Source organism: Parasteatoda tepidariorum, chromosome 9 (assembly GCF_982258835.1).
Source record: "Parasteatoda tepidariorum strain Cologne lab strain chromosome 9, Ptep-v5.0, whole genome shotgun sequence".
NCBI lineage: Eukaryota > Metazoa > Arthropoda > Arachnida > Araneae > Theridiidae > Parasteatoda > Parasteatoda tepidariorum.
Window position 1 is genome coordinate 100,077,251 of NC_141763.1, and position 27,959 is coordinate 100,105,209.

The 27,959-nt window shown below is 28.3% G+C and overlaps 1 protein-coding gene across 6 annotated transcripts in view; it reads right to left on the minus strand.

Annotated features, from left to right (window-relative positions):
• Positions 1–1,188: 1,188 nt before the first annotated feature.
• The window catches only part of LOC107454272 (serine/threonine-protein kinase D3), a 49,688-nt gene continuing 22,917 nt past the window's right edge, over positions 1,189–27,959 (minus strand). For 3 of the 6 annotated variants that reach the window (XM_016071397.4, XM_043046807.3, XM_087152490.1), the window contains exons 10-22: positions 27,801–27,839; positions 24,795–24,872; positions 21,995–22,211; positions 20,948–20,997; positions 17,039–17,111; positions 15,794–15,957; positions 14,676–14,780; positions 11,441–11,539; positions 11,274–11,358; positions 8,951–9,026; positions 7,774–7,880; positions 5,301–5,386; positions 1,189–2,788 (exon numbers count right to left, since the gene is read on the minus strand). In XM_016071397.4, coding sequence (XP_015926883.1) covers positions 2,540–2,788; positions 5,301–5,386; positions 7,774–7,880; positions 8,951–9,026; positions 11,274–11,358; positions 11,441–11,539; positions 14,676–14,780; positions 15,794–15,957; positions 17,039–17,111; positions 20,948–20,997; positions 21,995–22,211; positions 24,795–24,872; positions 27,801–27,839 — 1,428 coding nt within the window. In that variant the 3' untranslated portion in view covers positions 1,189–2,539. The remainder of the gene's footprint in view (positions 2,789–5,300; positions 5,387–7,773; positions 7,881–8,950; positions 9,027–11,273; positions 11,359–11,440; positions 11,540–14,675; positions 14,781–15,793; positions 15,958–17,038; positions 17,112–20,947; positions 20,998–21,994; positions 22,212–24,794; positions 24,873–27,800; positions 27,840–27,959) is intronic. The other 3 variants (XM_016071398.4, XM_016071399.4, XM_016071400.4) reach the window with 3 other exon arrangements.

Here is a 27,959-nt window from a genome sequence, read left to right on the forward strand (position 1 = left end):
TTAATAAAAATGTTTCAAACTGTCCAATTTAGGTTAGTATTTAAACTATATGTTTGAAAGTATTATACACTCATTAAGACAGTCATAAAAAAAATTTTCACAATCCATCATTTTTTTAAGTAATAGAAATGTTTTGATGGAGCATAATTTTGTGGAATGTTTTAAAATAAAGTATAAAAACTGAAACACATTATTAAAAGAGATTAACAAACCCTATAAACAAAGAAATGATCGAGATAAAAATTCCTGTTACATGTATTTACAAAAATTACTTTAAACCAGTCACACTTTGATTTATGTGTGTTTAAATATATGACCAGGAAATATTTCTAATGAAGAAATGCTTATTTAGAAAAATAATCGTGAAAAGGAAACAAAAAGTATGCCAACTATCTTAAAAACTTAATATTTAGCTGCTTAAAACAGACTTATAAAAAACTTAACTTATTTTTTGTGATCAAAAATTTACAGCAATAAAAAGTAAATGAAATTAAGGGATAACAAAAACTGGTTATTAAATTTAATCCTGTCAGGATTTAAAACTGTTAATTTTTCGCTTACAGCATTTAGAACTTTTCCACTCATTTCTAAACAAAAAAAGGAAAAGATTTAACTTTTATTATGCATGATATTCTAGCATATAACAGCTTCTTTAGCATTTGAATTTAAAAAGAATTTCATGTTTTATTTTGTTTCTTAAGTGAAAATAAATTCATTTAAACTTTCAAATTTACTAAATATTTCATGAAAAACTCCAGCATAGAAATTTTTAAGGCAATTACCCCCTTTTAAACCAGCAGTTCCCAATTTTTTCTGGGTACAGAAGACTACATAATCGTCTTTCTTTTGGCAGGAGCCTCAATTAGCAAATGTAATTCATAAGTAATTGCAAACATCTTAACCAAAGAAACACTAATCATTAACTAAATTAATACTATAATAATAATAAACACTAATCTACTATATAATATACTACTATAATAATAATAAACAATCATTCAATAAATAATTTTAATCATTTTCAAAATATTAACGTTGATTTTTTCATCTTTTATGAATATTATTCTAAAATTAGGTTTTATTTTAAACAATTTAGACTGGAGCGGAATCTAGTCTAGTTCAGAATTTGTTTTAGGTGTATAAAAATTAATAAAATATGCTGGATAACGGTTTTTGTTTAAATGTAAATTAAATGAAAATAAATAGTTATACAATCATTACAAACATTGAGAATGGTTAACAGAGACAAAAATTTTTTTATTGTTGAATTTTTGTTATTTACTTTGAATTGAAAAGTTTGATGGGAAATGTTTGTACATTTTTTCCATAAATGTTGATATTCTTTTGATTCATTCAATATATTGCTATTAAAAAATATTTTATTAAAAATACTATTTTCTTTGACTGATATTTTGCCTAAATAATTTCATTAAAATAACCAAAATATTAAATAAATGGATTGTTGAGTGGCTATAAATATAATTGCAGGTTTCAAAAATCATTACTGATTTGAAAGAAAAAAAAGTTATAACCTTTGGAACCATTTGGCGGAACACCTTTTTGGGAACCGCTGTTTTGAACACACAATACCTGAAAAATTTCACTTTTTTTCATTAAAAATAAGAATAAAATAAGTGTTAGTAAGTTTCTTAGTTTAAAAATTTCATATAATTAAAAACTCATTAATATTTATACATATTATTCTTAACAAATGAAAAATTCGCATCACGAGCAATTTAATAAATTTAGGAATTTTTATAAAACTTTCTGCAGTTACATACAAGAATATTAACTGCAATATAACTTCACATAAGAGTACAGTGTGCAAAAAAATATATTATAAATAGCTTTTGATCTAAATGAACAGAATTTAGCATACTGAGATACAATCTTAATGATTTGAGAAGTAGCTCTAAAAATATAATATATAGCTTGAAAAATATACTCCAGACAATATTTCATATTGCAAAATAAATTAAAATAATTATAACAGATTAATTATAACAGATTAATTATAACAGATTTGATAATTATAACAGGTTTATTTCTCAACTAACATTTTAGCATTGTTGTAACAGATTAGCATTGTTGACCCTCAAACTATGAACCTATGTACTGTAAAATATGGTTAATGCAATTTAGTTAGAAAATTAGTTAAAAATCTGAACCTATGTGTTTCAGTCTGCAGCTACTCAAAATATTTTTTAGGATTAAAAACTAGATTCATCATTGATTTCATAACCTGAAAGATTATCTTCATTTACTAATAAGCACGTTAAAACAGACAAGATTGCATGTTAGTAAATGAAAATCTGATCATCAGATCCTGGTGTTTCATTTCAAATTTTTTTTTTTTTTTTTGCACACTGTACTTCAATTACCCTTTAAGAGTCATAAAAATGAATACTTCAAATGTTTAAACGTTTTGAAACTTATTAAATTCCAAACAATTTAACTCAAAACAATTATCTGCAGCATGTTAATTGGCGTGTGAAAACAGTGCTGCAGTAGTTGGCATTGTTTATTGCACTTTTGTGCTTTAAAGGCGAATTCTCCCAAAGAGGTTATTGTTTGTTTCTTCTTCTTTTTTAGCTTCTGGACAGGGCATCAGCTTGGATGGAACTCGAGGTAAGCGGTCAGTCATTCTCTCTTGGGGAACAGCTGGAGGAGGGGGTAAGTTATGCTCAAGGCGGTAAGCTTCCCATCTCGCATCGTCGGATTCGTGCGTCAAATAACGCCATCCAACTTGGCTTTCAAGTTCTCTGAGATCACACCAAGTTTGATAATCCTGATAAAATATGAAACTATTTGATAAACAGTAACTGAATTAAACATAAAATATAATTCAATCTTGGTATTACAACTTCAAGCTATAACTTGATGCTATAATTCCTTAATTAAATTATAACATCATTGAAACAATGTAAAATAGAACAAACTGGGAATATTTAAATAAACCTTATTGAATAGATATTAGTCGGGTAAAAAATTTTATATTAGTTCATGAAACTTGAGCAATTTAGAATTTAGTTATAATTCAATAGTAATAAATATAGACTCATCTTTGGAGCACTAAGTCTGCCAAATATTTATTTCATCTACTCGGCATAGGAGTTAAATAATGATGCATATGATTAATAAATTTTTGATTAATAAATTATGATTAATAAATAAATTATTAATAATTAATAAATTACTGTCAAAACTTTTTTCTTTTCATTTACACATACTGATATAATATGTCGATATAATAATTAAAAAAGAATAGGGTTTTTTTTTTTAAATAAAAAGAGATTATGTTAACAGATATTATGTTTCATTATAGGCCTAGACACAAACAAGGTACAGGATATGGCAGTCTCAATTTTAGTAAGTACAATTACATTTAAAAACAGCCCTTTCAGCCAAGTATTTTCGTCCAACATAACTTTTGGAAACGTGGAACAGCACTTCCTCAAACAGAGCATGGACCCTGCGGAAGGTCTTTCGGAGGAGTCTTTCCACACCTATCTCCCGGTGGCTGTCAACAAACAAAATGATCACCCTGCAGTTCTTAGACAAGCAGCACTTGAGAGAATCTACACTATCCCAACGGAGGCTGTTCAAATATATACGGATGGATGCAAGGACGAAGACAATCACACCGGGAACGGGATCTTCATCAAAACTCAGATGAGCGAAATTAAGATCCAGAAAATGAATCCCGACCACTGTTACGTTTTTAGGAGCGAGCCATCGATGATGGAATTGCCTCAATAATGTCACTTTCAATTCCGAAAGAGATTTGGATCCTTACCGACAGTAGAAGCGCTGTTCAGCACTTGGCTAGCTGGCACAGAGTGAGGGACAATACTAGCACGAACATCCTTTGTAAACTTTTACACCTCTCCAAATATTGTCAAATTCATGTACAATGGATACCCTCATACGTATCAGGCAATGAAATGGCAGATAGTCTTGCCAAGCCAGGTGCAGCTGAGGCCACTGCGCCTCCAGTGTCTCTTACCTCCTCAGAGCTTTTCTCCATTGCTAAAGCCATAAATAAATCAGCAAGGCACACTCCACCCAGTCACAATTGGTACCAGGGTACCAGACCGGGTAGCTGTTTGACAGCTGACAAAGACCGTCAGTCTCAAACCGCCATCACACGTCTCCGCTGTGGACACCTGAAATCACTGAGGTACCCTGGAGGAGAAAAGTGCTTTGCCCTCTGTACCAAGTGCTCTTCGGCCCAGGCATCCCCTGAACATCTACTGGACTGCCTCGGTCTTTTAAAATAAGACCTTATTGAAAGACCCTTACTTGTTTTAGATTTTTTGAAGGTGAACAATCTCATGGACCTTGTCTAGCTAGGTTAGAAATGGGGATTTGAAAGAAGAAGAGATTTAAAAACTCCATCAATTCAATTTTGTTAATTAAAAAAAAAGTGAAAAAAAGTCAAATTTTCATGAGAAAGAAGAAATTATCAGTTTAAAGTAGCAAGATGAAAAGACTTAATAAACAAGAACCACATATTTAAAAAAAAATTTAAATATTTTGTTGAACGAATATTTAAATTTAGGAGAGAAGAGAATTTGAGAGTCTGAACACATGTAAAATGATTTAATAATGGCCATTTTTGGCGGATGCGGTCAGCTCTTTGGCCTAGGAGGAAAAAAAAAAATTTAGGATAAAGGATTTTTGGGGATATTTAACGGAGTTTCTGGGATTTTCTAGAATTTCAGAGAATTTTAGAAATTTTCTGAGCTTTAATGATGGAGATTTTAAAGTTTTTTTTAAAGATACGCAAAAGGATAATGGGGATTTTAATGACAAGAAGCAGCAGGCAGAGGTGATACAGCATATGTAACATCTCTACTTCAACAGAAGGGTCATTCTGACTTAATTTTTTGACTTATGCTTTTTATGTTATGCTTTACTTACATTTATTTGTGCAACTTTAATTATAATTATAAATTAAAGATTTCTTAATGCTCCATTGATGTCATGCTCAATTAGAAATGTATTAATAATCTTTTTGAAAAATGCATAACTTCTCGAGTTACAATGCATAACAACTCTCATGCATAACTTCTTGCACAGACCACTGAGCATTAGTCATGATTTACTACCAGACAAAGTGTGAAACAAGTTCTGCAAAGATAAATTTTAAAACAAATTCTGTGCAATATAAAAGAACAATATGTACAAAATAAATTGTGAAACATTTTATTAACTTGGATACAGTTCTTACGGGATGTAGCGCTAATTCCCCCCCCCCCCAATAATTCACTTACTCTAATACTAAGAAAGATACTCACTTGAAGCCATGCATGAGCCAAAGACTTGTCAACCGTAAATCGCTTCCTAGTTTTCACTTGGAGAAGATTATTAATTAAGTCAATAGCTATAAAGACAAATAATTCAACATCAATTTATCTTTAGTTAGTGTTTTAAGTTCAACATCAATTTATGAAATTAATCAACAAGAATAATGAAATTTTCAAATTATGTACTGAGAGGGTTGCTACTCAAATTTAGAGAGAAAAAAAAACCTCCCTGTGTTTTCCCTGTACAAGTTATACACAATATATTAAGAGAAAACACAATTACTCTGCTCTTGTGTGAGCAATATTGGGCTAACTATACTAGCTTTTAATTGCTAGGAAAACTTCAAGTGAAAAAGGAACAGCTGAACATACTTCAACAATGCTATAGTAAACAAAATAGTTTAGTATAGCTGAAATATTATCCTAAAATATCCCATAGATTGTGCTTTGAGGGGTCACAATTTTTAAAAGACAAAAAATAAGAATAATATCCTGTATTTTCTCAGTTTGTAAAGAAAAACTGAAAATTCCCTGCATTTTCTTTGTTATTTTAGGTGATTTTTAAATTCTCTGTATTCTCCGGGTTTTCCCTTTTCTCCCTATGCAGCGGTAACCATGAATGACTAATTAAATTTAATTGGGTTTATTTTATTTTATTACCCAGATTTCTCGGCTCAATCAAGTTTATTATAAATTTCCCGGTTACATTGATTTTCGAAATCTTTCATAAGGTAATCAATTACCTGATTTAACAACAGCCAGATCTAACCAATAATTTTTAAATGATGCCCAAAAATAATAATAATAATAAAAAGAGCAGTTTTAAATACCTTGAACTTAAAGCAAAGTTTTAATTTTCATATTACCCTGCTGAAAAGAAACATCAGTACATTAAAGCAGACTCACGGCTTAATTATTTAAAATATTAAACTCTTTTTAAAAAAATATGACAATATTGAAATCTAGATGAAAATTATTATAATGAATGTACTTTATATTTTGTCAAATCCAAACAATGCAGCATTGGTTTAACTTTTTGAATAATAAAAAGTTATACTACTAACACTTTTCACAAATTGTGGCTTTTTTTTTCCTTCAGTATCATAGTTTGTCCCATATCGATAAAATGCACAGGCTATTGTTTTAACAAAGCTCTTCAGCAATTAGTCTGTCTTCATATGAAATAAGACTTTTATGCAATCCTACTATTTTTATAAGGCGAAAATTTTATGTTTTACAACTTTTTACATTATATAAAATAATAATGTTTTTTCTTTAACTTTTAAAGGAGAAAAATATATTCTGCAGTTTTAAGATACAAAGAAATAAAAAAAAGACTAACACAACAGTAAGAGTGGTGTGTTAAGATTAACAGAGCCTAACAGTGATGAATAACTGTTATAAATTGACAACTATAACAAATTTACCAGGACTCTCATCTACAACTGAAATAAGACTGCTCTGTTTGGATGTTGAGTATGAGCCCAAGAAGACTATAAATACAAGTAAATCCTTAACCATGGTGTTCTTTTCTATCACTTCTTTCATAGTGTGCTCTTTAACTGTGTCATTCGCCTATCCATTAATCTCTGAAATCCCTTTCATTCACACTAATAAAGAGTGACTCCAAAATTTATGCAAAATTTGAATAAGTGTTGGGTACCAGGAAAAAAGAATACAGTTTGGAAGCTGGAAATATAGGGCTAATAAAAATACAGCACTACACAAAAAGAACAATGTGTTTTCAATAATATTTAAAAAAATAATAAAAACGTGGCTACTACAGTTTGGAAATTTTTTAAAAATAGGGTCGGAATAAGGGTTTAATTTCATCAACTGGGAAAAGAGTTATTGAAGAATTAAAAGAAACTGGTTCCTTTGGGGATGCTAAAGTTGTTTCAATAAGAGGGTAGCGCACATCATACAGTCCATGAACCAATCCAATTAATGCCACAAGACACTTCCTGATCGCGTACTCTTCCATTTAGGTATTAGGCTTCCAGAATTAGCCGTCCAGATCATGTGACTTAATACCATGGAATTTCCTTCCATGAGGGTATTTGAAGTCAAAGGTCTGTCAATAAGGATCTATTCGTGCATTGATGAGATATTCATGCTGCATCGAAAATCCAGCCACAGTGTTATTAGCTTTGTTTGAATAAAAAAGTCTAAGTGTTTTCTACTCAATTCAAATCCTGCATCAATTTTGGGACACCCTTTATTAAAAATTAAATCTGAAAGTCTGTACTAAGTAAGATGTCTGTACTTAGACTAAGTAAGGTTTCTTATGTAACATATTTCACATCTCTCTTTAATGCTGCTGATAGACATAAAAAATTCAAAAATTTTTATTGTTTTAAATTGCTTTTTTTTCAAAATGCACAATGAAAAATTTTAAAAAATGGATTCAATTCCTCATACATTAAAGCATTTAACTAAAATAATTAGTAAAAACGTTTTTAACCTTCTGGAGATATTTCTTTCCAGGGTGATGGAGGATACATAAAAGCTGCATTCTGTATTTGATCATTAATGTCTTCATCTTCATTAAAAGGAAATGTTCCACTTAAGCTGAAAGGTATAAATCAAATTATTAATTGAGATGCATAGGTATCAAATTACTTTCATTAATTCACAAATTTAAAAAAAAAATAACTCATTTTTTAACAATGAAATTTTTATAGCCTTCTGAATTAGTTACTTATTTTGCTTTAATAACATACTTTTACAGGCTTTATAGATTTTTAGACCCTTTACAATACACACACATCATGTGAGTTGAGAGATCTTCTGATCACACATATAAATGATTTTCATTCAATGTTAAATGTATTTAATGCTACATATCTTTAGCTTACGGCTGGTACAAGTATGGATGTAAAACACCCAGACTTTTATATCTTGGAATAAATACTCTGGATATCTACTTGGGTAAAAACCAGAAATTACAGATATCCATGTATTGAAAATTCAATGGAATGTTTTTCTTTTAGGTTTTACAAAATTATATATATATATTTAAGGCCCAATTAAGTTTTGCGTACATTGTCAATTCTTAATTTGCTTATTACTCACAAAAAAAAAATTCTTTGAATTGAACATGTAAATTGCTGAAATCATAATTTTTTAATTTTCTTTATTTGATAGTAGTTGTGATTAAATCCTCCATAAAATCAGATAAGTATAATTTTATTTATTAAACTGAAATAGCTAAGATACATGTTCATAGTTTCTTCTTCCTATACTGTTTCATATTACCTACTAAAAGTTGCAGATTTATTACAAATCTCAAGATATTCAAATTTAAAGAAATATTTAATTAAAAGAATTATTCAATTAAAAGAAATATTCAATTAAGAATCAAAGTAATCAATGCAATTAAAAGCTTGGAACTATGTAAAATTGAAGTTATAATTTACTACTTTTTTATTGCAATACTTTTAAATTGGTTGAAAAAAAAACTTAATTTCTTTCTCTTTTGGAATTGTTGCAAATCTGTTAATATAGACTAACTAAAAATAAAAGGAGTATGCTGATCTTTGTTTACATAAGTTTGTAATATTAATAAAATATAATTTATATAGCTACACAAATTTCATATTTCAATAAGAATAAAAATATTAAACAAAGCCCAAACCTACCTAACATAAATAATAACTCCTACAGACCACATATCTAAAGATCTGTTGTAGCCTTTGTTCCGTAATACTTCAGGGGCTGAAAATATTATTTGAAAACAGTTATTGAAAAATTTTTATAAAAAACAGAAGTGAATGAACAAAAAAGTTTTGAAATAAATGAATTAAAACTGTTAAGATTTCTTTAACGTAAAACTCATATCCCTACCACCTTCATTCAGAAAAAAATAGTGATAATATATAATGATATAAAAGGTTGAATTAGCATGAAATAAAGAAATTCACAATTAACACTAAAGTTTATTATAATGACGAAATTTGCCGCAGTTGGAGTTGTTCGGTATAATTTACTAATTAAAGATTGTGATGAAAACAGGATAATGAAAATGACAGTTGAAGATAAAAACTGGATCCTAATTATAATAAAACTTTTACTCAGTAGTATTTGTAGAGCTCAAGATACAAAATTAAAAGTATATTTAATCCATAAAACTTTCTAAGTGAAATAATAAATTTTGCATAATAATATCAATAAGAACAGGCCATGGGAGATAAATCCCCTATGACCTGTCTAATCAAAATCCAAATAAAAAAGTGATTGAATTGTTCCCAACAGACAGTAAGGAGCAGGGGAAGAGATCCATAGTTGGCAATTTATCGAAAGATAAAATAGTCAAAAACAAAGCCAACGCCCCCATTATAAATATTAAATTTGAAAATAATTTGGCTATAGCTAATTGCCAAAGAGGAGTGTGAGAATTAGTATAACTGAAACATTTTTGTGGTAAGAAAAATAAAGAATAAATAGATTGTGATGATAAATGTAGTTGCAACAGGGAATTAATGAGTTTTACATTTGTATTGACTTAAAAAGTAAGCCATTACATTGATTGTTAAGGAGAGATATTATGAAAGTTAAGAAATATGTAATGCCTATTATGACATCACATTTATGCTATTAAATTAAATTAGCAAGTATTGGTGTTGTAGATGACTTTTTAGAGTTTAAAATAAAGGATTAAATTCAATTAAACTTAAGGATTAAATTCAATTAAACTTAAGGATTAAATACAATTAAAAAGATGCAAGATTGCTTTAAACAAAGCTTACATTTTAATCCATGTAATAAAACTTTGAGAATATTCTTTTAGAAGTTTCTATGTTTTCTTTCGTGTTTCAAAATTATGACCTCTTAAAAACTCTTTGAAGCAATTTTTGAAATAAGGAGATTTTAGTGCATTACATAAGCACTACGTGTGCCACTTCTTACCCCTGGTTAGCAACATTAAGCAAACCACAACCATCGTTAGGTTTAATATTTGAACTCGCCTTTTTAAGTATTTTTTAAGTTAAAAAAAATAATAAAAAAACACTCAACCATAAAATCAATCAGATAGAATTCTATCAGTTAAATTATTTTCATGTAAATTCAATTTACTAATTGAAACACTCTTAAAAATTACACAGAGAATCTATATGACTCTTTAAAGAGTTAAGAACTGTAATACTGTTTGTTATAAAGCGTTTTGAAACAGAATAGTATTATTAGAATTCATCCACATCAGACTAGTTAAATATTTTTTTCCTTAAGAAATCTTGTTAAGAAAATTTTTTTGTTAATTTTTTTTAAGATACAGCATTTGGTATCAGTTTGGTTTAACGAAATGAAAAATCATGAAAATCAGTTTTTTTAGGATATATTATTTGGCATCACTTTGATTTAATGAAATGATCAATATGGTAACCTCTAGCAGTATGACTATGCATAGATGTTAATTGCAAGGGAAAATGCAACAAGCATAAAAAGCATAGCTTGCATTGAAAAAAAATTTAGAGTTGCAGGTTTAGCATTTTACTAAAATATTGCTTAATGTATTTTAAAAAAATTATAACAGTGCCTAAGAAAACACGTTACATTACTTAGACACTGGCATAAATCAATAGCAAATTAAACAAATGGACACAATTTATGTTATTCAACAAAAAAAAAACCTTTACAAAATATTATTTTAAGCAATTAATATTTGTTGTTGTTGTCACAGACCATTTAAGGCAAGCAGTGCGATTGTTCTTGTTTCTAAGTGGCATTATCTATAGCCAAGAATTTGACTTCTGCCACACCCATACCTCACACACATTCATACGCCGATTCACTCATCCACAGACCGTAATTTTGATCTGAACCAGGCGACCAAAGGAATCTTTGGCCGCCTGGATTCGAACTCCCGTTCTCACAAACGTGACTCCAGTGCCTTGCCAACCAGGCTACCATCTAAGTAATTGCAGTCAATGTAAGTATATTTTAAGAATGAAATTATATTCAAACCTAAATAAGCAGGTGTTCCTACTACAGATCTTCGAAAAGATTTTTCTCCAATAATGCGGGCAAATCCAAAATCACAAAGTTTAACCTATTAAGAGTGCAAATTGGAAAAATAAATTACCGAATTCTGACATATTCAATAGAATATTATAAAATTTGTTTAAACATACTTGTGGAAAATCTGAATCTGAAGACAAAAGCACATTTTCTGGTTTTAAATCACAGTGAACAATATTCTTAAAGTGAAGATGTCGTAAAGCCGATAATATCTACAGAAAATGAAAACAGCATTTTAATGTACAAAGACTCAGAGTGAAACATTATTATTAATGTAAAATCATAATATAAATATTTCACAATCACATTTATAAAAATATTTTAAAAAGAATAGTCTGCTTAAAATGTAATTTTATTCAAAACGATGCTACCATCAAAATATTTTAGGTATTTGTCAGAGTATTACATCCATTTCAAATGCAAACCAATTTTCCCATAATTTTTTTTTTCAAAAACAAAAAGTTTAAATTTACATATAAAATAACAGGAAGCATAAATTTTTTATAGATAGAATCAACTGGTGTTACTTTGCCTACTGGGGTTATTTTGCCAATTTTATTGAAAATAAGTGTCAATTATAAAGTGTCAAAACAATTTTATCTTAAAACCGTCGTAGAACAGCCAACCCAATTTTTAGATTTATGACTACTAATATTCAACTCCGTAGCACTGCAATTTTGAATCCGATCTAGAAAACAAGGGTACTCCTGGATCAAATATGGGGAGGAATTTTGCCTTTGTGGAGGACTTTTTAATGAAACTAACCTGCAAATGAGTAGCATGGAGAGGAAAACCAGGAAAAACTCTTACGGTTAGCCTGACGGCAAGAGGACTCTAACCACTGAGGATATTTAACATCAGCACTGTGGTAGGTGCGAGCCGGGTGCGGAATTCTTATGGACCAGTCATTGCTGGGATTTGAACCAAAACACTTGGTATGCCAACCCACACAAGCTTAAGCAGGGCTTTTTAAAGAAGCTTTTTTCAAAAAATTTCAAACAATCTAAGACATCTTACATGACTACATAAATCTTATTTTTTTCCTATTACTTTTGCCAATAATTGTCTACTAAAATTTTATAATGACTATCTAACAAATACAGTCAAACCCCGCTATAGTGAACACGGCTTATAGTGAACTCCCGAATATAGTGAACGAAATGTTCGGTCCCGTGCTTTGCTATACATGCATAATGTTATTTTTTTATGGATATAGTGAACTAAAAAAGTGAGGAAGTTGGATATAATGAACTTTTTTTCTGTCTTTGACTGATTTTTTTTCTCCATTTTTTTTGTAATAATTTTGAAATTTCTACTTAAAAATAAATACATATACCGATTTTCAGAACCATCTATAGAAGGGAATGTAGCGATAAGCATTTTCTTGTTTGTTTCTTTTATCTCACTTTCCCATCCCTAAGCAAACCAAACAGATGTTTCCAACTCAGGCAGATGATCCACCTGTAAGGTGTCAGTGGGATCACTATGCATTTTCTGTCAAAGGGAATGAGTAATTATTCATTATTGGTCAAAGGGTTGAACGTTAATATGTGTTGATAATACCCTCATTTCAACTCCTTCCTGCTATCAGTTCAGTTAAAAAAATCCTGCAAACAAGCGTCTCAAATTTAACTATGGCGAGCAGTAAACGTAAAACGTTCTCCATTGATGATAAAATGGGCATAATCAGAAAAATTGAAAATGGATGCAGTCAAGCTGATATTTTCAGGGAATATAAACTACCCAAATCTGCAGTTTGTAACATATGGAAAAATAGGCAATTAATAATTTCTGCTCATGAAAAAAATTTAGATGGCAGAAAAAAGTTGAGAAAAGCAGATCACAAGGATGTTGAAGAAGCATTACTGAAGTGGTTCACCAATCGAAGAAGCCGCAATTTTCCAGTATCTGGACAAAATGTCGATGAATTCGCTACGAGATTTTGTGAAACTACTTTTATGTGCTCGAATGGCAGGTTAGACAGGTTTAAAAAGCGGAGTAACAGAAATTCAGGAAAAATTATCTGAGAATCGGGAAGTGTTTCCATATCTGATGTTGAGGATTGCTCATCAGCTAAAGATTACAAATTTGTTTTTTTGTAAGCAAGATGACGAGTGATGAAAAATAGCAAAATTTTTGCTACTACATAATGTTTTTCAGTCATTTATTTGAATAATGTGTAATAAAGGGGAGGAGTTTGGGAACCATTAGTTAAATTGCCTGCGTAACGGATATAGTGAACTCCCGGTTATAGTGAACCGAAATTTCGGTCCCTTGAAGGTTCACTATATATGAACTGTTTGACTGTATATGAAATATAAATAAATTTTATATCTTAATTTATTTCAATATTTATTAAATAATTAAATAATATATAAATAAATTTCATAAATTATATATATATTCTACATAAATAAATATTTTTGTGAGCGGTTATTAAATTTATTTTTGCTCATTTCACACTAAAAAAAAATTGGACATAAAGCGATTTTAGGAGCAGTTTTCAATAGAAAACATCTAGTATCTCTGTTTAGTTAAATATGTCCATGAAGTCTTTGAATTTTAACTGACAGCAAAATTATATTCAAAGATGGAAAATAACCTCTATAAGTCTAGATTTATTGTCTTTTCTCCAATGGATAGAGGGGTACACAGTTTTTTCACTAAAAATTTAATATTGGATAAAATAACAATTGATCTTATTTTAAAACAAATTTTTAATGTCTTGACAATTCCGAATAAAGTTGAAAACAAAGACTTATAATAACACTCTTTTAACATATAATGTTAATATCACATAGTGGCACTCTCCAGAAGAAGAAAAAAATTTCCAGAATAAAATTTCTAAACATTTTACAGAATTTTGTAATATAAATAAACTAGATTTCAGTTGTAATTTAAACATTTACATATAAATTCATGTAAATTTTACAATAAATGCAGAAAATGGTTCATTTCTTCAATCAGAACTTATTCATTGTTTTGCACATAAAAGTTTCACTACATTAAATAAATAATTAAGAATTTTAGTTCATGAAAAATGTTTTAATGCCTAATAAATAATAACTTAAAACCTACTGAGTGTCTGACGCTTAAATTGCCTGTTATTATTACTCTAAGAATTTCCAGAGAGAAAGGCCACTTCGTATTAGCACTCACAAATAAATAACTTAAAATGTAACTTACATTTTTACAATAAAAATTTTATAGGTTTCATTGGTTGTAATACATCTTTTTTTTTCTCAGGAACTTAGTCATAAGTCATAAACGATAGATAAACAAATGACAATTAAGAAAAAATACAGCAAATAGACACATGAATTTAAAGTTTCAAAAAGTAATCATTACTTGAAAAACTAAAAACTTTGTTATTCTTTCAGATAACCTCCTCATTTCACTTGAAAGGATCATCTCTAGCATGTCACCTTTCAATTTCTCCATCACAACAAATATCTACAAAAGAATAAACACATTAATTCCTAAAAATAAAAAAATGCTTGTTTTTTATGTTTATTTATATAAATTATAATAAATATTTATTAATATAATTATATTAAACATTTATTTATACAAACATATTATATTAATATATATTTATGAATACATGGGTGAAGGGACAACATTCACAGGTGTATTCAAGATTTAAGTTAAGAAGTTGCTATTTTATTTACATATTTGTATTTTCTTATGTATTTGTGTAACTCCAAATAATATTTTGAGAAAGAAAGAGATGAGACTTGACCTTTCTTTTAATTTGAGCAAATGTTCACCAAAAAAAAAAGTATCTGGAAAAGTAAAATTCTAACTGTATAGATAGCAGGCAAAGAAAAAAATCCTAACTTTTGGCTAGATTAGACAGATTGATATATTGTGATTGGATTTTCCTATACTGAACTCAAAAGTTAATGATATGAGAGCCTAACTTTAAATATATCGATTAATTTATGCTGACCCTATTTTAAGTTACATTCAGAACGTAAAATGTTCAAATTTAAATTTTGTTCTGTTTTTTAACATAATTTGTACAAAAACTTTTTTTAAACAAATTTTTGAATCAATGCTTATCGCTATACTTACTGCTCCACTTGGTTAAATTTTTAATTTAAGACTCATTACACATTTTTTTAAGGAAAAGATGTACCCTGATTAAAAAATACAGTTTTACTGTATAGAATGCCAAACTACTACAAGAAAAAACTAATGGTCTCTTCACTAAATAATCAAATCTGAATTTATTGCTGGATTTTAAATTAATAGTTTTAATAAATAAAATAATTATAAAAATATTTTATATTTAAATTTGTATGCCATTTTCCTTCATTTCTTTCTTCTTTTTTTTAATTCCTTGGGTGAGAAAATAAATATCAAAATGAACAAAGAAATATACATACAGATGTATGTATATTTCAGATGTGCTTAGCCATTAATATTTTCACAATAATAAAAAATCAGTATAAAAAGCTTACTCTTTCAGGTGTTTCAAACATTTTTTCAAGATTAACTACTCCAGGATGATGAATATTCTGTAAAATAGATACTTCATTTTTTAATTGAGCTTCTTGTTTCGTAGGAAAGCGAACCTTGTCTATCACTTTAATTGCTACAGCTCTGCCACTAGTTCGATGAACACCTGAAAAGTACCAGATTTTTTCTTTTAATGTTGAAAACTCAGCAGAATTTAGTGCACAGATATCTAAATATTTGAAAAAACTATACAATTTTACAAGAGAATTGATCAGTTGATTAGAAGCAAATACAGGCTAAATCTCTGTTTAAGTTACATTTATTTGTTTAAAATCATTTGGCTTAAAAAGAATCATAACCTGCCAACATGGCATGAAATAATCAGCCACAATAACCTGTCATTGCCATAGAATTGGATTGAACATATACAGCATTCAATGGCAAATGAAATAAAATCAGTTGTAAGTGTCAAGCTTGGTTGGCATTATGTACTCAAACTGACTAGCAGACATAAACTGAGACATACGATAAAGCACAAAAAAGGAAAAATCAATAAGGTACCTAAAAATGGGGATGCCATGACAGTTTAACAACTTTTTTGCAAAAATCAAATTTTTGGCAATCTTAGGTTTCTCTATAAAAATCCTATTTCACTACTTTAAAGGAATAAAAAAAATTTAGCGTATCATAAATACATACTTTTTTTACAATTTTTGTTCAATTTTAAAACCTGATCAAACATTTTGTGAATGAAATGCACATACCATGAAGTATTAGAAAATGTTTTTCCTAATTTAAAACTTACGATAGAGGTCTCCCTGAGAATAAAAAAGGGCAAGGCTTTCTGAAAAGGTCACTTGAGTTTTGAAAGGGCACTCACTTAACATTGTAAATATTTATCAAAATATATAATATTATGTGATAACTAAATTTTATCCTCAAAAATTTTTAAATTAGCCTCTCATACTATTTTATAAGTATATTTCAAAAAGTAATTCTCTCTCATTATCAATATACGAGGAAAATTTGTAGACTATAAAAGTAATTTTTACTAAATAATTAAATAAATAATTGTATTTCTGAAGTCAATGAAGCTTTTAATTAGGTAAAACATTTTACTTGACAGAAAACTTTTAAAGTAAACTGCAAGATCACAAAATACAGAAGGTATTTTTGCAGATAAAAAGTTACTGCTACTAAGAAATTATTTTATGGAAAATATTTAAATTAAAAAATATATATGGTACCTCCATATACTACACCAAACTGTCCAGAACCCAAAACTTCTTCTGGGAATATTTGATACTGTAAGCTTATATCCTGAAAATATAAGCACAATTAAGCAATATAAGGCAAGGAAAAAAAAACACAAGGTTGGTACAAAAGTACTTTTTTAACCAAACAACTTTTTAACTTTTGTTGAATTAGTCCTATTTTTATCTTAAAGATAAAAATTCTTGGACACATGATGAAATGGCCAATTCCTTCAGACAAAGAAAAAAAAAACGATTTGGTTTAAATATAAATTTTAATTGACAAGAGATAAAACTACAATACTGGAGCAAACAAATAAGCAGAAGCTGTTTTTTTTTTCCCCACACAGTAAACCAAGTTACTAATTTGCCCAGCAGTAAATCAGTTAATAAGATAAACATATCTTTTAAAATTTCAGTTCTACAGCAATTTTTCTTCATTCAATTTCCTTTTTCTCTGACTCAATGATTAACATTTTTTATTTATTATGATTAACATTTAACATTTTTTTATTTATTATGATTAACATTTTTTATTTATTACTTTAAATATATTTTTGTTTCTTTTAAAAATAGATATTATTAATTACATTATTCAAAAAATTCTCCTAAAATCTTATAATGAGCTAAATAAATGTAACCATAATATTTTTATATTATATTAATAACATATCTCATATTCAAATAGGCAGATCACATCACAACCTACATAACAAATGTAAATCAATTATTGTTCATAAGTACAATAATATCTGGATTATCCAAAGAGATTGAATTTAATTTAAATTATCAAGAGTGTATCTACATAACTGAATCAGTATCTTGATTATCTGAATCACTTTTCAACTTTGCTTGTTTGTCACTCTACGTTAACTCATTCACAAGAAAAAAAGAACCTCGTTTATGCAAATCAAATGGGCTTGTTATCCTCACATAACTGATAATTAAATTACCTAAAACCTTTATCATCATCCAGTTCATTTTTAATTCAAACCGTTTTTTACTTTAAATAAACAAATTATTAACAATGAAAAATGAAGAGGAACCAAATGGAATAGGCAACCTGGTTAAAATTGAAATGAGATTTGATACAACTGCGATGGCGAACTAATTTCGTGAGGGGAAAAAATAGTAAATTCACTAATGCTCAACTCACAATTTGAGTCAAATGAGGTGTTTGATAATAATACATGTAAAGGTATTCTTGCAGTAGTATCGTATTTACAAAAGCAAATTTAATAATAAAACTTAACGTTTTAAATCACCATCTGGATCTTTGAAATGAGTAGAATTTCTTTTTTCATAAAAAGATTTTATCTCTGAAAGAGCATTTGTACAGCAATATATATGAAATTTACAATATTTTGTGAAAAATGTATTTGAAAATCGATTATACGTATCTATATGTGATTGTACCTTAGAGACAAATAAATTTTATCTTAAAATTATTATACTGTGAATAATACATATGATTTTGCATCCTAAATATGCAATTTTTAATTTAGAATATAAACTTTGCATAATGAAAATGATTTTGTAATTACATTGCTACCTTTGCTGCAATGCTTTGGAAATTGTATATGAAGCAAAAAAATACATAGGGAATAATATCTTTAAAATTAGCAGTAGTGAGATAATAATTTAACTATTTTCCTTTTATGAAAAAAGTGGCTTGACACAAAATTATGATCATCAGTGAAATACTTTCAAAATTAACTCACATACCTGGAAAATCTGGAGCAAACTGCAGGCTTATTATTTTTTTTTTTTTTTAAATTTGGAATATATCAGCTAAAAGAGGTTTTCGGTTTTGATAAGAGAGGCCTAAATAAGTTCTACAAAATTTCGTCACAGCATTATATTAAAATTAATTTTACAATAAATTATAACGAATCCATATTTTGTAATTAAAATGAGAAGTATGGGCATATTTTTATAAAAAAAAAAAATTTTTTAGATGGATAATGATTCGAAACACAAAAGGTTATTTACAATTACTAATTATTATAATGATTTTTAGTTAGTATACTCTTAGTTAGTGCATGCTTCTATACTGTTATGTGTTGTTAGCAAAATAGAATTTTTAAGAACATGCAATTTCACAAAAAATTTAATTTCTAAAAATCTGATACAACATTCAATTATCTACATTTTCCTTAACAAGAAACAACAAATTTCAACAGATAAAAGATTCAATTTTTATAACAATATAAGATATGGCAACAAGTACTTTTAGCATCTTTTTGTTCTCACTTTATGGCACAAAAAGTACCCATGGAAGTTTTAATATTTACCCTATTGGCAGATATTGATATGAATTTATGGCTTTGGGTTATCAGGAATAAGATAAAATCTTAGGTAAAAATCAAACAAAATACTTAATCTTATCACAACGACAGCCCACTTAACAGAAGTGAGACGACTGAAGGGTACACATTGCATGTTGGTAAGCTGATGTTCTTTTCTTATTTAAGTGTTAAAAATATATTTGGAGATCTTGCAAGTATTATACATGAAAATGCAATTAAGGATGACTAAAAAAATTTCATAGTAATTTAACTCAGCATGATAAATTTCAAAACAAGGTAGAGACTCTTCTGTGTAACTTCAGCCTTGTGTGTATGAGCGCTGGCTAAATACGACGCTCATAACAAAAGGGTTAAACAAGTACTTTAGCAATGTGCACCATTTGGTCCCTCATTCCTTAATGAATATTTATTTCTTTTTCAAATTTGCTTTACGGAAGTAAATTATAACAAAATTGTAAGACAAATTATTCCAATTTTTTTAAACACGAAATTTTATTACTTTATGGCACGGAGAAAACTTGATATGGTGGCCAAAAATGCTCGACTTTTCTGGACTGATTTTATGATTAATCAAATTTCCCTGGTTTTTGATGCTGATGGCATTTTTATTATCAATTTTTCAAATATGCCTTATTCATGCATATAAAATAATTTACAAAACATTTAAACTTGCCATTAGAGTGGAAAATTAAAAAAAATTTTAACTATTACAAAACAAATTTTAAAAAATTGAGCTTTTAGATAAGTAAAATCTGGAAAAAGCCAACAGAAAAAAGGTTGGCCAAGAAAAAAAAATTCTTACGAAGGCCGAAGCCCACCCTGGGTTGTCGAGCCATTGACGATGATGAAAACTGAAGTTAATACAACTTGCGAACAATGTCCCTTTGAAAGTAACAGACTACTTTAATAAAAGATTTTAAAAAATAGCATTGCGCAGGAACCAATTTTTTTTTTTTAAATTTCAAAACTTTTTTTTATTTTTTCTTTCACAACCTTAAACAACTTTTCTTCACAATAGCATTAAAGAAATAAATATAGTCTTATACCCTGTCTAACCTCCAGACAGCAGTGAAATTACAAAAGGTCAAAAATTGTTTCATTGACTATCAACCACTAAAAAACAATCGACATAATTATAATCCTGGGGTTTTGGAAAAAAACATTGATTAAAAAAATTAGGCTATATTCAAACTAAATCTAGCAAGATGATTAGACAAGAAGTACTTTACCAACATCAACAAATTTATCACTTTAAAAACTATATCTAAAAAATGTAAAAAATTTAACCCTTTAATTGGTTAAGACTTTTAAAAAATCAAGAGCAAATAAGATTTTGATTTTTCGACAAAAACAAAACTAAGTACATACATTACAAGTTTTTCTTTTTTTAAAAAAAAAAGGAAATTAAATTAAATGAAAGAGAGTATAAGCTCATTGAATGTAATAGCATATATTTCAGACTTACTATCCATAAGATTTTTTTTGACAATTTAATTATATTCTGTGCCAATTAAAGGGCTAAGTAAAAAGCTAGAACTAAAACTAAAAAAAACAAAATGAGAGGGAAATAACGTGAAGATAAACCCTTGCTCACAATGTTTTGTTCAATATTTTCTACCTTGCCATTCTCGTCACTTTGAGGACCTAGAAAAAAATAAAACACAATCAGTGAGGGGAAAAGAAACAGAAATTAAAACATAGATTTAAAAGTAGTACAAAATAACAACAAACGAGCTTTTCTTCTATAAAAAAATTTGAAGAAAAATAGAAATTCAAAGCGTTTTTCATGATTTGGAAGTGATTTTTAAAAATAACAATCACATTATTTCAGCACATTTCATTAAAAATGTATTGCAAACAATTACGATTACTGATGGAAAAATTATTTAATAAATAATTAATTATAAGTATACTAGAATTTGTTTTTTAAAAAAGAAAATCAGAAAATTGAAACAATAGTATAGTCTCTCTAAAACTTATTTTTAAAGCATTAAGAGACATTCAAAATAATTTCAAAGACATTCAAAGTGGTTTTCTAAATCAGGATTTTGCAGGCATTTATCATTTCAATTTTCTTCATTTTTTGGAAATTAGCCTTTATAATTTTGATTTTTGGTATTTTATGGTATTTTTCTGCCGTTTATCTCTTTTTTATTTTCATTATACTACCATACTACCAATTTTCTCTCACACTTTTCTGTTTCTAGAACTAGGAACAATACATTATTCATTTCGGACATAGCAAAGGATAACAGAATGTGGCTTTTCAAACATTCCTTTACAATTATTTTTTTTTTCATATTAATTTTAATGAAAAGTCTCAATTACATACTTTTCAGTACATTATATCAACTACTTTGGTACATTTTCTTTAACTTTAAAAATCTTTAACTTTTAACAATTTTTTTTTCTAACTAGAATCAATTTTGTTATTGAAAAACTTTGTTGTATGTTTTAAAAAAAAATTCTTTTAAAAAACTAATAACTCTTACATTTGAGATCTTAACATTATGCTATAAACTTAGCATTAATTCCAAAAGTCAATTACAAAACAATTTAAAAGTAAAATTTAATTGAAGCAACATTTTTCTTGAATCATGTGATGTGCAAAAGCAGAAAGCTCTTCAATTTGTAAGCTTACTTTTGGCTTCTTTGATAAGAGTGATAGTAGTAGGAGCATTAACAGGCATTAAAGCTTGCCTAATAGCTACTTCCCATCCTCTGGACATGTCCATATCTTCACCAATGTAATAATCAACATTGGCTGTTCTCAACTCAAAGCAGTAAGTTTGACCAGACTCTGAACTCTGCTGCTGCTTTGTGGCTTCAACAGAGAGAATTTCAGACAAAGGAATCTCCTAAAACACAAAATTTAAATATTAGTATTTTTAATTGAGAATGGCCTAAAAAAGGGGGTTTTAGTAATTAAAATAAAATATTATTAACACAAAATGTAGAAGAAATGTATAAAACTTTTATTACTTAAGGCATTTCTTTGAAGGGTTCATCGTAATATGAAATGACGCTTTTTTGCGAATAATATGCTATTTTTATAACCACTGTGAGTTTCCAAATGTTACTCATGACTGTTAGGTCAAGATTGGCCTCTCTAAAGCCAGGTCTATGCTTATTTTGAAAATGGCGCAAAACGCCAATATGGAGAAAAGCCACAGTTTTAAGACAATGAAAAGAGTTCGTGGTCTAATTTTTTAATATTTAAAAACTTACTCCAATGCAGCATTATTTGGAATATAAAAATTTACAAAAACTGAGAATACGGCAGTGATTTTGATCCTTTTCATCTAGTTGAGAAAATATTGCCACATTAGCGACTTTTAAGAAAGTTTAATAATTTCTAAAATATTTAAGTTATTTGTCTGTTCTAAAGCCCAGACAATTGTTGTTGTTGTTAATTTACGTCGCACTAGAGCTGCACAATGGGCTATTGGCGACGGTCTGGAAAACATCCCGGAGATTGATCCGAAGACATGCCATCACAATTTTGAACCTCTGCAGAGGGCATGGCACCCCCACTTCGGTAGCCCGACGACCTGCATGCAAAGTCGAGCACTTTACGGTAGCACAGTTTAACGAGGACCAATACCGCACACCCTCGGTCCCTACGTAGACTGATCCAAGTGGTTACCCACCCACACACTGACCGTAGCCAGTGATGCTTGACTTCGGTGATCTGCTGGGAACCGTGTCTTAACGATCAGTCCACTGCGGAACCCCAGACAATTAGTCATGGTAAGATTATATAATTTAAGACCATTGCATTCCCTCAAATGTCAGGCACTTATGCTTCAATTACAAATATATTTCATTTATAAAAAGTGCTTTATATGCTAGATTTCTACAGCTGTACATGTATATGTATATGTATGTATATGTATGTATATGTATATATATATATATATATATATATATATATATATATATATATATATATATATATATATATATATATATATATATATAGATATAATATATATATATATATACACACATTAGGTTGATCAGAAAGTAATTTCATCCTTTTTTATGAAAATGAAAGATAATTTTCTTAAAGTGAGTAAAAATTTTATTAAATTATATAGTGTCCATTTCGGTCCACTATCTTCAGCCATCATTCATCTTTTTGGCAGTAGTGTGATTCCACGCTTATAAAATTCGTGATTGCTGACAAAAAACTGAGACTAGTAATTTTTGACTTAAAACATTTAAAATTGTCATTAAAACCTTTTTTTTTTACCACAACTTGTACGAGTCAGAGCTGTAATTTTTTTAAATCTAATAAATTTTGCATTTTTACGCATAACTGAACCAAACATTTGTTTAAAAGTAAAAAATTTCATGAACATTTATTATATTTATTAGAAGCCCGAGCCCAAAAGCTCTTTACAGTAAATGAGCCTGTCTCTAAATTCTATTGGTTTAAATAAGGTATCAAAAATCTGAACCAACCAAACAGTTGGGCATTCTGAATTTTTGAGGTTATACAGGGTATCTGCTGCATTTTAGGTTTTCAAATTCATGACTTTTCATGATTTTCCATGACTAATTCCAAGAATTTTTCATGACTTAACGAAGTTGCTATTTTCTCCAACAAAAACGCAACAATAAATTTAAAAAAAAGCATTATAATAACATCATTCGAAATAGGTACAGTAGGGAACCGATTATCGGGAACGATCGGGACCATCGCTATTCCGGCTAACGGATTTTTCCGGTTTTCTGAATCGCTACAAAAAGCAGTTTTTTTTATTGTTAAACACAACTAAAAAAAAAAATTTTTTTTAAATAATCCTAAAAAGAAAAAACGATGAAGTAATACACTAATGATTATTTCCAAAATGATGGTAAGGTAAAAATCTTTCAAAAAAAGAAAGAAAAATCCTAAAATCTCATGAGGAAAAAAAAAAATTTTTTTTTTTAAATGGCGGGAAAATTCGTCGAATTTTGTTCCAGTTTTTTGGTTTTCCGGTTTTCTGAATTCCGGATAACGGGTTCTGTACTGTATAACCAAAACTATTATACTCTTCATCTTCATATTTATAGATTTTTAACTTAAAAAAACAGAGTAAGGAAAGAGTTGAAACAATAGTGGGGGAGGGAGATTCCATTTTAAAAATTAGATTTTTCGGATCCATGACTTTCCATGATTTTTTTTAAAAAAACAGTAAAAATCATGACATTTCATGACAAATTTTGTTCAATACCGAAATTCATGACTTTCCATGATTTTTCATGACTTTCCAGGTGCGCGGATACCCTGGTTATACTATAAATGTAAATAAAAATAGAGAAAACTACACGAGACATTTAGTGGATTTATTTTCGATGATTTCAATCAATATTTGATGAGTTTATTTAGTAGATATGAATTCAATATTAATACTAATAATAAAAAATAAAATTTTTAGAGTATATAGCCTTACTTTATAATATTTTGTGGTAGTCTCATTTTGAAAAAGAATGATGGACTTGGTATCTAGTCTCCAGTAATGACGTTTTTTCTGTAACATAAAACAAAATTTAAGAACACAAGTAAAGCATAATTTACATTTTCATTACTGCAAAAATATTTTTAGTCATAAATGCAAGGTAAGATAGCAACAATGTGAAAAAATAAGATCATGTAGGATTAACCTCAGAATAAATAAGTTATATCAATAACAGGGAATAAGAAGAAAAAATTATGAATTTGTTTAGAAAGCTTTTAAGAAAAAAAGTCCCAATCCTCATACTCTCCCCCAACCCAGCAATTGCTTTACAGTTACCTCCATTACTTTTGGTACAACAGAAAGTTATTTAAAAACAAAAATTTTTGTTATCGTCTATTACAATTTTTGCTTCTTTATTTATTGCACTTTTTGATTCAAAGTAAAAGATTAAAAACAAACTCGTCTTCAAGCAGTATTTTTTTAGTATAACAAACCTTTGACTTAATTGCGAGTAAGAGAGGGAAATACATTGTTAGTAAGAAAAATTAGACAATTATTCAAGATGGGTAAAAATAAAGATATTAATATAATTTATTGTAAATTATATGTAGCCAAAATCTTTTGGTATTTGTTCTTAATTTAAGTCAACCTCATTTGCAGTTATAATGTGTCTACTGATAATACTATTTTAATATAGAAATAAATGCAGCTCTTTTAACCTTAAGCTACTTCTAGAATGTTTAATTTATATCTGCCAAAATACCTATAAAACAGTGTTTGAGTAAGCAAAGTATTAAATTTCAAGCATAATAAAGTAAGAAGTGCTAAAAAATTATGTGTACAAGTTACATTAAGTATTGAGGGAAAAGCTTCAAAAGCCATTCATTATATATTTTGTTTCTATGTGCTTGGAAAAATTAAAATGAAATGAAACATTACCTGGATTTGAAAAACAATTAACTCCAAAAAAAAAAAAAAAAAAAACATTTTAACTTAAGACATACAGAGTTTACGTAAAGAAAATAATTAAATGACATCTAATTTTACTAATGATTGTGACCGATCATCGCAATAGAAATAAGATATATTGCCTCTCTTGAATTAAGTTTTTTGACCTTTCAGTATGAATGTTTAGAATTACATTATGCACTCTCTCTCTTTATTTTCTTAAGTTACTTTTGACATCAACTCAAAATAAAAATCTAAAGATTAATAGATTTTCCTATAACAATATATAATATATAAATGGCGATAATTTAAAGCAAAAAAAAAGTTTTGAAAAGTGCAAATTTCAAACTGAGTACAACTTTTAGAAGTAAGGAAAATTGCTACTTTGCACTAACACATGAGCAGAATTCAAAAAAACTCAACAAATGATTATATTTTCCAGCTTAAGTGGTTTCCAGCTTATATTTGCACTGAATTAAAATGAATTTGTAGATGCTGTAGTTAGTATACATGAAATTAATATATTAACTTGCTCAACAAAGTTAAATTATTTTATATCTTAAGCAAAAGTTGCTCGTAACTCGAAAAAAAAGACGGAACCGATTTGCTACGTGGATTAATGTATTTATGTGGATATGAGATAGTTCAAGTAAAATGTAGAGTATTAAATCCAGTTCATTTGCATAAAAATATTAACTATCATAATATTAAGAAGAAAATTATTCTTTATTTATACTTAAATATTAATATTTAATAAATATTTGTGCTAAATTATCACTGAACTAACGTAAGAAATAGAATTATTAAAAATCAAAAACAGTTTAAATTTAAAAAGAGATGAGATGGCTTAGTGGTTAAGGCACTGAACTATCATTAGAGTGATGTCATCGAGTTCTGATCAACCAGTAGTGCCTTGAAGCCCGTCAAGCTTGTAATTGATAAATACCTGCTAGCCTGGAAAATAAAGGTGGCCTGTGCATAATGGTAACCCATTCGCCACAATCATGTGGAGCCTCTGGCCCACAATGAGCTGTTGCAAATGCTTTAATTAAAATTTTAAAGAAGTTGTTTTCAGTGAATGATCAAGTGGTCTGGATCCAGACTAGTAAAATTACAAATGACTGAGTTAAAAATGTGATTAATTGCATTTTTAAGACATTTAAAAAAAAACATTAATTTATTATGCTGCATTTAAAGTACATGTAAATTTCAACTTTAAAAAAAAAAGCCAGTCTCCCAAATAATACTAAAAAAATATTCACATTTCATGTTTTTTGATATTGGCGATGCAGGTGATGTTTCTCTCAATATCGTACTTTTTCCAACCTTGCTAAATCTTACTGGCAAATTCCAATATTCTGATAAGTAAATAGGTTTTATATTTATTACTGCCTATAGATTTAAGATATATATTTAAGTGACAAAGCAAGAGAGATGCTCGTGACACATTAGGAATGAATCAGAGACCATGAATTTTTTCCCCCCACAATGAAACAAGCAAAAAATATCTGTTTTCAAAGTAAATGTATTAGTTGCACCCTAAATAAAAATACATATCTTTATTTTTCCACTATTGAACATGTTTTAAAATAATTATTAAAATTTGAGAAAATAAGTTTGTGTATGGTCAATGATATAAGGAAGACATTTATCTGGGAGGGTTGCCATTCTGAAGATAACTTAAAATGGCAAATTTGAAAGGAAAAAAAACTTATCGATAAAACAATTTTGACAAGTGCTTAACTTAACACATTTTGATTACAAATTTTTAACACTAATTAATAAGTACTTTTAGAACTTAGAAATTTTTACTTATCTATCTTTATTGTTGAGGAAATTTGAGATGATTGGCATTAACATTTTTGACTTTAAGATAAATGTTTCAAATTTAGATACTTTAATTTTAAGATTTCTGTTAAAATGGCAAATGATTTTTTTTCCAGATAAAAAAAAAACACATACCGTTGGAAGGAAATTCTGCAATTAAAACATTACATTTATAAATTAATTTCATAGATTTCATTGAAAACCAATATACTTAAGGATACTGACCTTAACTGGGCAAAAACTAGTAAACCCAAGTTTGTGTTTCTAAAATGGAAGGATGGTAAAGAAAAGTCTCAAAAAACATCATACTTTAGGTATGAGGATAGAAAGAAAAATTATAAAAAGCAGAATAAATAATATAAATAAATAATAAAAGCAGTATAA